This window comes from Salminus brasiliensis, chromosome 13 (assembly GCF_030463535.1).
Source record: "Salminus brasiliensis chromosome 13, fSalBra1.hap2, whole genome shotgun sequence".
NCBI lineage: Eukaryota > Metazoa > Chordata > Actinopteri > Characiformes > Bryconidae > Salminus > Salminus brasiliensis.
The window spans coordinates 16,564,813-16,580,021 of record NC_132890.1 but is presented as its reverse complement, the minus strand read 5'-3'; the positions used below and the strand labels follow the sequence as shown (position 1 = coordinate 16,580,021).

At 40.8% G+C, this 15,209-nt stretch overlaps 1 protein-coding gene across 5 annotated transcripts in view; it reads right to left on the bottom strand.

Moving 5' to 3' along the window:
• Window positions 1-1,716: 1,716 nt before the first annotated feature.
• Window positions 1,717-15,209, bottom strand: part of ripor1 (RHO family interacting cell polarization regulator 1) — a 92,826-nt gene continuing 79,333 nt past the window's right edge. For all 5 annotated transcript variants that reach the window (XM_072694650.1, XM_072694652.1, XM_072694654.1 and 2 more), the window contains 13 exons: window positions 14,056-14,181; window positions 12,709-12,857; window positions 12,134-12,263; window positions 9,835-10,764; window positions 8,862-8,995; window positions 8,443-8,593; window positions 6,863-6,998; window positions 6,349-6,510; window positions 5,386-5,544; window positions 4,866-5,062; window positions 4,002-4,085; window positions 3,476-3,566; window positions 1,717-3,291 (listed from right to left, as the gene is read on the bottom strand). In XM_072694650.1, coding sequence (XP_072550751.1) covers window positions 3,194-3,291; window positions 3,476-3,566; window positions 4,002-4,085; window positions 4,866-5,062; window positions 5,386-5,544; window positions 6,349-6,510; window positions 6,863-6,998; window positions 8,443-8,593; window positions 8,862-8,995; window positions 9,835-10,764; window positions 12,134-12,263; window positions 12,709-12,857; window positions 14,056-14,181 — 2,547 coding nt within the window. In that variant the 3' untranslated portion in view covers window positions 1,717-3,193. The remainder of the gene's footprint in view (window positions 3,292-3,475; window positions 3,567-4,001; window positions 4,086-4,865; window positions 5,063-5,385; window positions 5,545-6,348; window positions 6,511-6,862; window positions 6,999-8,442; window positions 8,594-8,861; window positions 8,996-9,834; window positions 10,765-12,133; window positions 12,264-12,708; window positions 12,858-14,055; window positions 14,182-15,209) is intronic.

Below are 15,209 nucleotides of genomic sequence, written 5' to 3'. Positions count from 1 at the left end.
GCCCGAGGCGGTTGCTGCGCGTGCGCTGCACGCAGGGGGGGCGTTGATGGAGGGTGGGGGGGCAGAGGGTGGAAACCCGCGGAGGAGGGGCAGAACGGGGCGCTGCTTTCAATTCTGCTACTTCACTCTACGGCTCTCTCTCTCAAACACACACACACACACACACACACACACACACGCGCGCACGATGATGTGGTTTTCTAACTTGCCGTTTGTTCTGTTGCCACTCAAACGCTAAACCTCATCAGTTGCTTGTTGAACTGTCAGAGACCCGGATGTGTGGCTGAACTCTTAACGGATTATTAACTGAGGGACTTTAGAGAGACTTTTATTTTAACTGAAACCAAACATTTTTTCAAAAATAATACAGAATAAAAGACACACGTAAGATCACATGTCACTCGTAACAAGATAGTAAATGTTGGTAAAACTATAGATTTTTATTGGGACAAAATATTGATTTTTAGTTCTTCTCAGATTGCTTACTTTATAATAAACGCTATGGTGCTGCTTTACTTTAGCTAGCTGCGACCACTCACATGCTTGATATACCTGTACAGATTATTTTATTTATTCACATACACACACGTATAAAATTTTAATATATATATATTTTTTCCTGTCATTTAATAATTAATAATCAATTAATAATCACTATAAGCTGAAGTGTATTGTATGTGCACTGGACGGGTACTGGAACAAACATGCAAAGAAATTGTCTAGTGGTGATAATTCGTTTTAACCACAAAGCTTGTCGCTGACTTATGCTACTAAGAAAAGTAAACTGCGGTTTGTATGTGAAAGTGTTTGTGCAGATACCCAGAGGTGGGTAGAGCAGGCTGAATCTACATATCCAAAACAGCTTGAATAAAAGCAAAACCAAATAACTTAGTATATAGTTTTAGGACTGCAGGGGGCGGTCTAACTATATCCAGCGTCTAGCCCGGTCTCATAGCCTGGTCTGAGATGTGTGACTAGTCACAAATATAGTAGATAGTATAAATAGTATAAATGCCACAACTGTAGATAATTTACTGAGATTTACCTAGATTTCAATTTTATATTTTATTGTAGATAATTTCACGTAATTTTGTTTACATCAAATTTGCAGACTCCCACAGTGGATTACGGCACTGTTGACAGCAAATCTCGGCGTAAAAAGAGTTGCTGTCAAAAACAAAAAACAACAAAAACAATATACACTTGTTTTTGTAAAAAGAGAACAGTGACATTTTTAAACCTTATTGCTTCAGTGTTCTTAATATCGCCATGCATGCAGGGCAGTGTGTTCTCTATTTTGTTGATCAGCTTTATGTGAGGCAGGTCATCGATGCTCAGCTCTTCAAATGTCTGGTGCTTCTCACCATCACTGGAACAATTCTCACCGTTAGCTCCACTACAGTGGGGCATTTCACATCAAGCCACAGTGAATGTCTATACCTGATCAATCAGACTGCAGACATTTCATCATTGAGGTCATTAATGACTAAAATATAATGTAAAAAGTATTGTGGTTTGTAAACATTGTATAGTGGATTATGTGCATAGGGCCTATTGTGAGACTATCAAAGCAAATGGAACCACATTTGTCTTCCAAATAATGCTTGTGGGCATGTTAAAATAGGAATCACTGTATGTTGTACGTGTTAAATTAGTGTATATATATATATATATATATATACATACACACACACACACACACACACACTTTATTTTTGCACACATATAATTTGGCATTTATTCAAACATGACACAGAAGTTTTTTTTCCCCATTTTAATTTTTTACACCTGATGTCAGCAAGATCCTTGTCAGACAATATATTTTTTCTTATTTAAAAAAAAAAAGAAACAATAAATCACTTAATGCTGCACAATCTGTACGTCATAATGAGAAAATACTTAAATCTTTGCAGTTTATAATTTAAACTGCTATTCTGAATTTTAAATAAAGTCTACTTCTCTTATTATAGTCACTCCCCAGTCATTTGAGGCACTTATACGTTGAGGAGGCTTTCTTTGTCCGTTCCAAAGTCTTAAACATAAAGTCAGTTAAAGACATGAGTAAATTAAAACTGAAGTTCAGGTTCTAGCACAGAACCTGTGTCTAGTAGCACTCAAATGCTCCAATATAAATCATCTTCATAATGAAATGGGGCCAGTGGCAAGATTGCGTGCATGAAGAAGCTGTCTATACCTGTTCCAAGGCAAAGTCCACCACAGTTTATACATTTGTATGATAAAATCATTATATATATATATATATATATATATATATATATATATATATATATATATATATATATATATATATATATAAAATGTGTGTGTGCGCTTCACCACTTTTACAGCAGATATCCTCTTCAGATACATCGCCGTTGGCTCAAATATCAGGTAGCGTGTGGTGAAGTTTTTATAAGTCGTTAGCACTCAAAACTGTTTTGGGTATTAACGTTTGCTTTCAACTAAATTACAACAGAAATAAAAAACAAACATGTACACGTCCATTGGATTATACGTACTGTGTCAGTAAAGCATATATAATGACAGTATGGAATGATGGCACTGTTACGCTAATACAGACTCACCCTTTTAAAACACACCGAGACATTCTCCACCCTACTCTCCCCACCTCCCTGAGGAGTAAAGGTACTCCTGAGCCCATTCCCACCCACAACTTACGTTTGCAAAACAAACATAAGAACTCTTTACAAAGAGAACAACCAGCTTCATCACAAGCTTTATCACATACTCTGCAGACTGAAAAGTGCATCCCCTTGTAAGTCACATGAAAATAACACTTCATTCCACTGCTAGTGCCACATGGCAAAGTGCAGTGCCGTCTGTCCATCCACTCTGCATCTGAAGCACTGGTAAAAAGCCCAGTTCCGATTTTGTTGAAGGCAACACCATCAGGTCATAAGGCAGCAAAACACTTGTGGTAAGCCCACCCCACTCACTCTCTTACTATTGTATCTACATACAGAATCATATCAGTGTCCTCGTGTCCTCTGATTGCATGAAACATCTGACACCAGCTCCTTATGTTGTCATGGTAATGGCGTCTGTATCTGCACTTCTACAACAGTGCATGGAGCATGTTTGATCATGAGTCTTCTGTAGGCATGATTATAGCTATGAGTACACAGGAGAGATGGGTATATAGTTTCTGTTGGTATCTCAGGTACGATGGCATTCAGAAAGCCGTGCTGGCCATGCTACCGGGGGCAAAAAGGCGGGGGACTCCGTCCTGCGCAGATTCCACATGCCGATGTGCCATCTTCCCCTCTTCACCTGAAGTAGAGACAGAAAAAACAATCACATTTCTGCTACCTACAGTGAAGTAGGCCATCTGTCCTAATCCACTTATTCCTACATGGCTTTTCTACCATCTTTATTTGTTCACATTCGTCTATTTTGGTGGTTATTTTCTTATTAGTTTTCCATTTGCATTTATTTGTGTTCAATTCTGACTCACCCAGCACCAGCAGAGCTTGTTTGGCAGCATCTCTCACGTCCTCTTTGTCTGTGCGGCACAGATATACCAGCTGCTCAATGCTCTCTTTGGCCTGTTGAACAAAAATACACTTTAATTCATATTTAATTCACACACACACACTTCATGTCAATTACGATAACAGCATGCAAGTTTTGGGAGAAAAAACCAAAAAAAACCCCAAAATGTTTTGTACGGTTGAAGATCTGGCTTTATACTCGCTTTCCCATTTAACTGTGTTCTTTCTACATAATCAACAACAACCATTTGATATTTATGTAAGCCGTTAAGTTAAAGATATTCTTAAAGGATCAGAATTGTTCCTTTCCACCACACACTATTGTTTCATTATGAATTCACAGTTTTTTAAGAACTGAAGAACACTTGCTATGTGTAGAGTTACGTAAATGGAGAACCGCATAAAGATAAGAGAGAAGTATTGTGCTGGGCAGAGGGGGCAGTACTAAGGAGAGACCATCATCTTTAACTTTGAGATAGAGGGACTTACCTTTAGAAATGCGAGTGCCTTGCATCCACAGACCCGGGTCTCTACACTCTCGTCCTCCAGCAGCTCCAGACAGCTCACCAATGCCTGAAACAAGCACAGATTCAGTCATCATATATCTGATGACATTCATACCAAAACCTGGACACCTGGAAGTATAAAAATGTTCTGAAATGTTACAGCCAACTATCTGATTTTGGTTCCACTAAAATTGTTCTGGCATGATTATCACAGACTCCAGCAAACATTTCATAACACTTGTAGCTTAGTACTGTGCAAGTTTTTATTTAGAGGTTACAGAAAGCATAATTCTGAAATATTTGTGATTAAAGAGGGCCAGTGACAACATTTCTAAACCTTTCAGTTTTACCTTAAATTTACTTAAATGACAAGGAGTTTCATGGTAACAATTTAAAGTGGTATGCATCTTTTAGTACTAAAAGTATCACACTAATATCTATAATTACAAATATCTAGTCACACTAGCATGACCATATACTTTTAATTACCTCATATTGGATAACTTTAAACACCTATGCACATGACTGTAGACAATCTGACTTTCTAAAGGGAAAAAGTATGTTTTTGTCTAGCTTCAAAATGTAGACCAGAGATCGGTTTCACTTATCAAAATTGACCAATATTCATTGTTTACATCTTTTTGATTTAATCACAGTTTTAGTCTTTTGACACAGATGCACTTTATAATGTATTCTACTTTTAGTCAATGAAACTGTGCACATTTGCTATGGTCTAATTTAAATTAGAATCATCTAGTGAAAATTGGCACTTTTATGTTTGGAATGTTTGCCTAATGGCCTCTCAGACAACTCTTCACCCCTGAATGGTCCCAGGTCTGTGCCGTACCCTTTCTCTGTGGCGTGGCTGCTCAGCCAGGCTACGCAGTAGCGAGCTGGCGCTGCTGCACACTTTTCCCCGGGGGTCCCTCAGCAGCAGACTGACTGCCCTCAGGCCTTCACGCTTCAAACTGCACTCAGGGGGTCTCTTCAGGGCCTTCAGCAACACATCCTGCTCACCAGAGCCCAGACACTGCACCAGCCACACTACAGGAAGAAAGAGAAAGGAGGGAGAGAACGAAGACATGTTGAGAAGACAGGAAAAAAGAGAAACAGGTATCGGTGAGGTGGGGGTCGGGAGATCAGGTGTGAGCGAGAGGGAGAAAGAGGCAGATGAGGTGATAATGAGTGGATGGGTGGGAGTGAAAGGTTGGCCAGTTGATGGTTGGGAAAATATGCAACTCAAATAGGTAAGTAGTTCACACCCTCAGTTAGCTAATTACGTTTGGAGTAAATTTGCACTCAAACCCCCTTTTTGTTCACACAAAGTAAAAAGAAAAAAAAAGAAAAAGGCACACAAAACCACATACCTTCTTCAGCCAGCTCGGTAATGTGTGTGTCCAGTTCACTAACACCCTCTGCTTCTAGGTAGCTCCAGAACTGGAAGATTGTAAGACTTTCTTTAGCTGCACCTCCACCTCGTCTCGGCAACTTTCTCTCCAGTATTCTCTCCACCAAACGCAAAAACACTAACCCAAACAGAAAAAAATGTGCTTTAACACCACAAACATGTATCTTCAAACTACACAGATGTAATGCATGCTGAAGGTATATTTAATATGTGCAGATACATAAATGTGTGCTTTATTTTGTGTAAGAAGCAGTAAAAAATGTATTGTAGTATTAAATATTCCATACTAATAGTGCTAAAATTTAATACCCCATGTTAATAAATAGTAGTAGAACTGTAGCAGCAGAATTAAATATTTGATGTTAATAAATAGTAGAATTGAATATTTAATTGTAATTAATAGTAGTAAAATTGAGTATCATTTGCTAATAAATAGTAGCAGAATTGAATACATGATGCTAATAAATAGTAGTAGAATTAAATACCCAGTACTAATAAATAATATTAGAACCGAATATCAAATGCTAGTAATTAGTAGAATGAAACATTCTATATTATTTAAAAAAAGTACTAAAATTTAATATCACATGGTAATAAACAGTAATTAACAGAATTAAATAATTTATGTTATTAAATAGTAGTAGAACTGAATACCCCACACTTATTAAACAAGAATCCTTCATTAACATATTTAGAACATGTAGGCAAAATTATTTAATGAATTTCTTTGTCATATTTATACACATACAAGACCCAGAGATTCAGATAGTGACTTCCACTTTGTCTCACATCTTTTCGATTTTGTCAGGTTTAGTCTCAATACATTAATTGTCAAATAGTCAAGTCATATGACTTGAGTCTACACTTCTGAATTCTGAACACTTCTGAGCACAGCAAACAGTGCACGCACACAAACACACACCTGTGTCTGCGTGGCCAGCTCCTCTCTCTGGTAGTCTGCTGGCATAAGTGTTGCTCAGTGTCTGCAGGAAAGTCTCTGTGGAGGTGCTGAACACACTGCAGCCATCTGTACACTGCCGCCATAGCAACACAGCCCCCTGGCACTGCTCTAACTGTGGAACAACTGCTCCAAAACACACACGTGCGCACACACACACACACACACACACACACACACACACACACACACACACACACAAACGTATCACCCAAATAGAGAGAGAAAGAACACACAGAAGTAGAGAATGTTAGACCAACAGTAAAAGTTTTTTTTAAAGGACATTCAATATTCACTGTTATTTTATTAATTATTAACCAATTCATTTATTTATGGACTTTCATTGTTTTTTTAATTGTATTAGTTGTTTAACTTATTTAATTTTAAAACGAAAAAAACAAACAAACAAACAAACAAACAAAAACATTTCTGATTTTAATCTTTGGTCCAGCTCTCATCCAGTCACTAATGTACTGACCTTCATCTGGTTGGCCAGGGATGCCCGCAGTGTCCTTGGCAACCCGTCGAATGAGTTCAAGTACGCGTGCCTCTCGGAGCAACCGGTCCAGAGCGTACATCTCCCCACAGCGAAGTGGCCCAAATGTCCCCAACCTCTGTACACACACCATCAAACACAGCACTGTCAAACACAGCTTTTCAGAATGACCGTGAGCTCTTAATTAACATGGCTTGTATACTGCTAGTTTAACAGGAGTATTCTGCCTGTTAAACCAATCACTACATATAGCTATGTGGCATGGGCCACTCTGGACATTTTTTCATCTTTTCATACTTGATGTTGCTCAGATTTTTCTGTCATTTTAGAAATCACCTGCAGCTCATCGTTGGGCTACTGGCTATAAAAATTTACTACAGCTCAAGATTTCTTTGCATAGAAAGCTGGGGTCAGTCAAAGCACAGGAGTTAGCCATACTATGGCACAACATTTTTATTTTTATATCTATATCTAATAACTTTTTTTTAACAACTTAAAAACAAATGTAGTGGTAAATCACCCTTTAACACCCTTCTTATTTACATTTAAAAACAGCTACTCAAAACTCTTGAACAACAGCTTGCATGCTATGCCATAAGAATCAATAACTGACACTGGAACTGTTTCTAGATAACATTTTCAAGATTTGAAAAGAATTGTGCTGAGCAAAAAATACTATAAAGCCCTTTTAAAATGAACTTCATATGTGCAAAGATCTTTTTTTTTTTTTTTTTACATATACATGCAAAAAAGCATGTATACAGCCATTTATAGGTTTTCTATAAATTTGCAAAATTTTGGAAATGAGCATCTATTAAATAGCAACTGAAACTGCATCTATTGTGCACAGGGTAAAAATATTTTAGTTACATGTTTAGTAAGTCTAATAATAAGTAATTACATATGGTTACAAATTCCTAGATTTGTGTTCATGAATCATCTTAGAATGTGTAAATTAACAGGGTCAATGCAAACCAAAATTAGGTTAAGACATTTGTTTTTTATTCAGTAGACTCTAGATTAAGGGTAAGGGTATACGAGACAATGGAAGAATGGAGCGGTAGACGCATACACATGCAGACCTCATTCGTCTGGAAGGCTTGTACATGGCTGGAGCAGGAGCGAAGTTCATACATTTCGAAATCCAGCAAAAAACTAAAGTAAGAATTAAGTCTTGTTGTGCAAACCAGAATACAAAGATACATTGTACCAAGCTGCCACACAACGAAGTGAATATTTATATTCTGCCAATCTGGCAACAGAACCGGAAAGAAATACGCCGCACCAACTGGCCTCTCTTCCATCTTGGATTTTCATACATCGTCTGTCTATGCCAGTCTGTCGTTGTTTCTATTGGTTGACGTGTCTCAGCGTTAGAATCGATTGCAGCAAATGTTGAAATAGTTTGAACTGTCTTGATGGTCACCGGAGCACTTTTTCATGCATAATATCTTTTCCTGCATCCTAACTGAAATCCGTTGGACTGTGTTTCTGCTGCTCCCTTGGCCTCTAGTATGTAAGGACCCTTAGTTTGCAGAGGTTGACTGAATAATGTGAATTACCAAGAGTTGGGAGCTGCAGTTGTGCAGATGGACCAACAGAGTGCGATCTAAAGCCTGGCAGCCTGTGCTGAGAGGTCCAGAAGGAGCATCCCAGCAACGGTCCTCACAACCCTCATCGTCAGCCACACACTCCTCTGCCACTCCACGGCCACTGTACACACGTCAAAAAAACAAACAAAAAAAAACTGTGTAAGTCAGAACAAACCACATCATAGTTCTATTATTATACGATAATGATGAACACTAATTGCAGATACAGAATTATTCAGTTTGCAGCTCTCTATCCAGCCACTAGATGGCGGTAGTGCATTACACCAAAAATACATAGAGCCCATTGTTGGGAAAGAAAGTCGCCGCTGCATTTGGTTGTCTGTGTCGTACAGTACAGAACAAAGATGAGAAGTTTCTGGAGCTCTGACCTGTCTGTCATACTCTGCCTCTCTCCATCCTCCTCCTCATCATACTCCAAATCTGACGTGTTGAGGAAATCAAAGCTTCCAAGGGCCGTCTCCACAGTCAAACTCACGCTGGAAGAGCGACTTCGACTCCGGCCCTACACACACACACACACACACACACACACACACACACACACACACACACACACACACACAATTAACAACTGATTATTTTACAAAAAAAATAGTTAAAAAAAAAAAATACAAGATGACATGATTGAAATGAGAACACGAGAGAAAAAAAAGGAAATAACTTTCACTTCTGTTATTTTTAGTTGGAGTCACTGTGGTCTGAAAGGCTGATTGTTATCATGGGTCATGGATTTGTAGTAGAGGAACACCCTAAGTCATAATGGGATATACACATGCACATACAACACACAGGGCAGCAGGAAGGGTGGCACCCAGGGCCACCTACTCTCACATTGTCTTTATTTTTCCCCTGGAATTCACGCAGATGTCGTCACAAACCTCACATTTATTTGTCTCCCATCACAAATGTGAGTGAGTGGAGTAGTAAGTAGGTGAGTTTAAGAAGCGAGTGGGTGGAGCCATGAGTGAACAAGGGAAGGAGTGAGTGGGTGAATGAACGATTGAGCGAGTGATGCAGTAAGTGGATGAGTAAAGAAGTGAGTTAAGGAGTGAGTGGATCCCACCTCTTCCAAGAGTACTTGTGCGAAGTATAAAGTATTATGGTCTCCATATTGACTTGTGTTTAGTAGTTTCTAAGCTTAGAGGTATCTTTGAAGTGGAGCGTTTGCTAAATGCCATAAAGTACATGTAAATGGGTGTGTGAAGATGTGATTGAGTTGAGTAGTAAGTAGGTGAGTGAAGAAGTGAGTGAGTGGAGTAGTAAGTAGGTGAGTAAAGGATTAGGTGGGTGATGACAGTTCTTCAAAGCGAGTGGGTGCAGTACATAAGTTTGGTCACTTACAGTTAAGGCTTCCTCCAGTAGCCTAAGCTCCTGCTCCAGAACCTGCAGCTCAGGAAACTGGCCCCTGTAGTCATCAAGAGAGGAAACCACAGCATTGAGGGCCTCCTCCAGACCACTGACCGTTTCCTGTGCCACTGCCCTATGCTCTGGCTTCTCAGCCTGTTTGGAGTCCATGTGTGTCTGTTTGAGGAGTTCATTTGAGTCCTGGGCCTGTATCAAGTCCTCAGTCCTGGGGGTCACAGCATCATTCTGCTGGGTACAAGCCTCAATTTTAGGAGATATACAGACTGAATCCTCCTCACTGCGGGTGCAAGAGACAGAGCTGGTTCTGGAAGGGGCTGTGGGCTCCTCATATTCTGCAGCAGAGTCGCAGGTCTCCTCTGTTGTAGGGGGCGCCGTTTCAGAGCTGCATTCAGAGTAGATTGAGGATCTGGGATCTTGGGGCTCAGGAATAACCATACATGGTTCAGCCCTGACAGGTATGTCCATCACCATGTGTGTTGCCAACACTGAGGATATCTCAGTGGGCTCGAAGCATTCACTAACTGGCCTTTCCATCAACGCTGCGTCCACGCTGCTCTCACTGATGTGGCTCAGTGACCGAGAGTAGCGCGCGTGACCATTTGGCATTTCTGGTTTCCCAGCAGCATCTGCAGTGACCATGATGGAGGTCACTTGTGGTTTCTCTGGTTCCTCCTCATCCTCCTCCTTCTGATTGGCTAGGCGGGTGGGTGTGGAGGTGGCCGATTCACGTGGAGTGAAGGAGATCTCGATGGAAGGGGCGGCCGCCTGAAGCTCAGGCTGGACCAGGTTCTTGTGGGCATGGCGCAGGCCCAGGGATAGCTGGGGGCTGGACGAGTCGTCAGAGGATTCTGAGGAGTTTGACCAGGCTGTCCCGTTCTCCATCTCATCCTGCCGCCTCAGCATGTTCTACACAGAGAAAGAGAGTGTAAAAAAGAGAAAAAGAAGATAAAAACAAGAGGTTTAGGATTAATTTTAAATTGCCCTAGGTGTGGTATTGCTTCCCATTTCCATTAGAAATGAAAAGAGAGGAAGAACCGAGACAAAAAGGAGTGAATATGTGATTGGGTATAAGCGAGCCTGGCCTCTGTCATCGAGCATTAGCGTGTTCCTTCTCCCAGTGCTCCATTCAGGCTGAGTGGAGGCTGGCATCCGGCCCAGACAGCTAACACTCTGCCTGCTCCAACTAATTAACTTCTGCTGCATCCACTCTCTGTCACCCCGCAAAACAATAACAATCACTGCACCCAAAATGGGGAAGACTCCATGTGTCCGCATTTGTGTGTATGTGTGCGCCGACATGTGCAACAATTCTGCAAAGCAAGCAGGTTCTACAGCGCCCAAATCTTGAAAGCAGTCAAAAAGCATCAACATTCTAATTTATTCCACTTCATTATAAGGCAACTCAAAGCAACTACAAGGCTCTAGAAGGATTGGTTTAACATACTCTACGGACTACAAAGCCCTTTGGTGCAAGAGCTTTTTAGTCACAGTACTAGTCAGAGAGATATTTGAATTTGCACTAGTTAACAGCTAGAAGTAGTTCTAACAGGTCTAAAACAGCTAAAGCTGCTACTAGGGCCATACCAACCTACTTGACGACAGCAGCTACCAGCTAGTGGCCAGCAGCACTTACATTGCTGTGGGACTGAGAGGAGCCAATGCTGGCGGAGGAGACATCGCCGCAGCTGCAGCTTTGAGACAGCTTCTCGGCCAGTGTATCCCGGAACACGTCCAGGAGAGACCAGCGCTGCTTGGGTGGCAAACTTCGAGGGGTCGACTAAAGCAATCGTAGCCAGTCGGAGCAGGAGAGCACAGTGAGAACAGGCAAGGGGCTGGATTCACTAAGAATCCACGACTACTCTCAAAGGCAAACTTACCCATAACTGGTCACAGTACACTGCACTTTGAGATTTTACCATCAGCTAAAATGTAGTACTTCAAAAAATGGTAACAGGAAATGTAACCACTTATTTTACAAGAGGGATGTTGTATTTTTACCAATAATACTGTTTTCCTACATAAATAAACTTTATTTATGATTACCTAAATACTCAGTACAGTTGTGTGTGAGGCATGTGTGTTACTGTTCAGGCATGTAGTGGTCCAAGTGGTCTAAGCATTTTAGGCCTTGACCTAAAATCTTTTGTGTGTGAAGCATAAAATACAAAAGAACAGGTGATAAAGCTGGAAGTAATGCTGGCTTGGGTGATCTAGAAGCTGTACAGAAGTCTACAGAAGGTGAGTTGGTAGAGAACAGAGAAAAGGAGACACTCACATAGAAGGCTTGCTCACGCAGAGAGGGTGTGTCTGGGGGACTCTGGTTATAGGTGGAGAAACGCTTGTTCACAGTAGGAGCTTTGTTCACCGTGCTCGCCGTGGAAGCTTGGTCATCTTTGTCAAATGGACTGAAGGAGATAAGAGAGGTCATTTTTAGGGTGATCATCTGTGTGTTACCATCTGCTGCTAACGTGCTTGTGCCAGATAGCATAGGACACCTTCAAAAGGTCTGCTGTGGTGGTACACGGATGGCTCCCTGCAATATTTGGCAGATGAGGCTAATGTTATGGCTGATCGGTATATCTTGAGTGTCATCAATACTCGTATTGACTAACTAATAGAATAATAAAGGAGGACATGCATCACAAAAACGGATTATATGTTTTGTCAGTCAATTATGCCAATTGTGCACCAATTCATTTATACTATTTTCCCTTCCTGCTTCTTCTTCATCACGTAAACCCTAACGGCCTGTATGTGGGTCTTCAATTTACCATCACCAATAACATAAGTTATACATTAGGTTCTTAACAGTCATGGATCTAGCCTTTTAATACAACAGGGTAAACATACTTCCATGTGACCTCCAGACTGAGTTTGATTGTTCCCAGGTCATTGATGTCCACAGCCACGGTCTGCGGCAGGGCGGTGAACAAGTCTTTGGTCTCACATGACACATTCCCCACCACCACGTGATTGGCCAAGCTCTTCAGTTCCGTCACCTTGACAACAAAAAGGGGTTTATTGAGTCTTTATCTAATGGGGACACATACCAGCACATCATCACAGGGCCAGGCCTGGCCACTCGATACCCTGTACAATAGGCCAGCATCTAGAACCTTTTAGAGATGGGGTGAAGTTTGGCTGAGCACTCCCTGATCAGAACAGGAGTTTATAGGTACCAGGAATTACTATTTTAAACCTAAAAATATCATCATCCTACTGTGAAAACACATTTGCTAAAGTATCACCATAGACTGAGACATAGCCAGAATTTGTTTTCTTATTAATTAAAGCAAAATGTGCCAGGGCTCGCAATTTTTCCTTAATAAATACATTATGTCAACATTAAGCATGTAAACTAGTATTTTAACAATTAAGCATGTAGATTAATAAAGCGTGCGGTTTTAGATACAGCCATAGTTCGATTCTCGGATGCTCAGTCCACACTTTGAGTGCCTGATATCTAAGCTGTGTTGACACAACCATCATGATTTTGCAAGCTCCATTTTTTACTTACTAAAAAGAATTCTATTAAATACGGCTTGGAAGTGGTGCGCTAACTTTCCTTTCCTGTTCCCTTTCATATCCTGTTTTGACAGAAATAACTAACTAACCTAAATTTAAAACATTTACAAAAGTAAAATGCTCAAGGAAGCATCAGATGCTGCTGCAAAATGAAGTGTTTAAGGTCTGCAACAATGACCAATAAAGTAACAAAATCCTAATGGGTCTGATCTGCGTATAGGTCAATTGAACATTGGGGTATTAACAGCTCAGAAAGGCGTGAAGCTTTATCACAATGAATTGAGGACTATACGTAAGCTAATCATAGGGGATAAGACTGTTTACTCGAACAGTATGCTTTTTTTTTTACCATTTCTAATTTTCTGTCTCATAGTAATGAGAGTTTTCATCCACTGTCTTATCGTCTCCTGCTGCGTTCACTACGTTCACCCCCCCCCCCCCTTTCTTCTGTAAATGTCCTCCATCCCTTTGTGTCTCACTCTCTCTGGAGGTCCTTAAAGGACTTTGAGCCCCTCTGTATAAGAGTACAAGAGTACATGTTACAGAACCACTGAAGGAGAAAAAACAAGTCCAGCTGCTAACAACGAGCTGGTAGGACCATTTACATTACAGACATAACGAGAGAGACAGAGACGAAGATCACACTATGGCAGACAAACAGATAGCCCGTACCTTTATAGAGAGAAACTCTGTGATAAGGGGCAGAAACACCATCTCCTCACTGTCCCACACTTGCTTGCCATTGATCTCTATCCGACCTCGCAGTTTCCAGCGCTGTCTGCCATATTTCATGAAGATCTGCATGGAGGGAACACACAGGAGACTCAGCTTTACACACACAAGCAAACTGGTAGTGCTTTACCAGAACACAGTGCACAGCAAGCAAAAGTTCAAAGACACAGAAAAGACACTTTAGGAGAGGACCGCCTGTGTGAATTGTGAATTGTTCAGGGAGCTATAACTGACTGTACTGTTTTAAATGCTTACAGCTTCAAAAAGGAGCAAAATGCTGTGACTGCTCAAGCTATTCTGAGAGCATGGGCATTATTGCGTGTGTGTGTGGTGGGGGGGCATCATGTTTTCCACTCTGCCAGATGGACAGCAAACCCTCAGCTTTCAGAAGACTGGCCACCAAATTTTCTCCATCATTCCATCTGCCATCAGCTGTATGTGCAACACACACCCACACTTACTCCAAAGAGAGGTACTTTGTCACTCCTGTGATGAGTGTCAGTCATTCCTAAAGTTGTGCTTTTTGAATAGATGGAGGTGTGGCTAACAATTTAGTGCTATTCTTTCTCGATATAACTTCCGCCTCCATAAACCTGCAAGGCAGGAACATCTAAACTGGATACTTCTCCTTCTCACTCTCTGTCTCTCTATAATTACCTGTCTCGCATGGTCCTTGCTTGGAGTGTTCCTCTCACTCACTGTCCCTCTCACTCACTGGTGCAGTTTTAAAGGGGGTAGGGGCATATACCACATTTTTTCAGCTTAGTTATCCTCACATTCTTTTTTAAGGTGTTTTCCTAAAATATGTGCAGCAACAATGTTTCTCTCCCTTTCGATTTCTCAGTCTACTTTATTTCTCTTTCAATTTCTCACTGTCTCGCCAGGCAAGGCACAAGGCTGATGAACAATGATGCAAATGCAATCATGCAGAAACACCTCCTGGAAGAGACAGATAACGAAATAAAAAAAAAAAAATACAAATACAGCTGCAAGTGGCAATACTTGGGGCCCAAGAATTAATGTGCCTGCAGGGGAGCTTGTCAGGGACGTAAGACCAAAAAAAAAAAAAAAAAAAAAGAAGAAGATAAGACCAA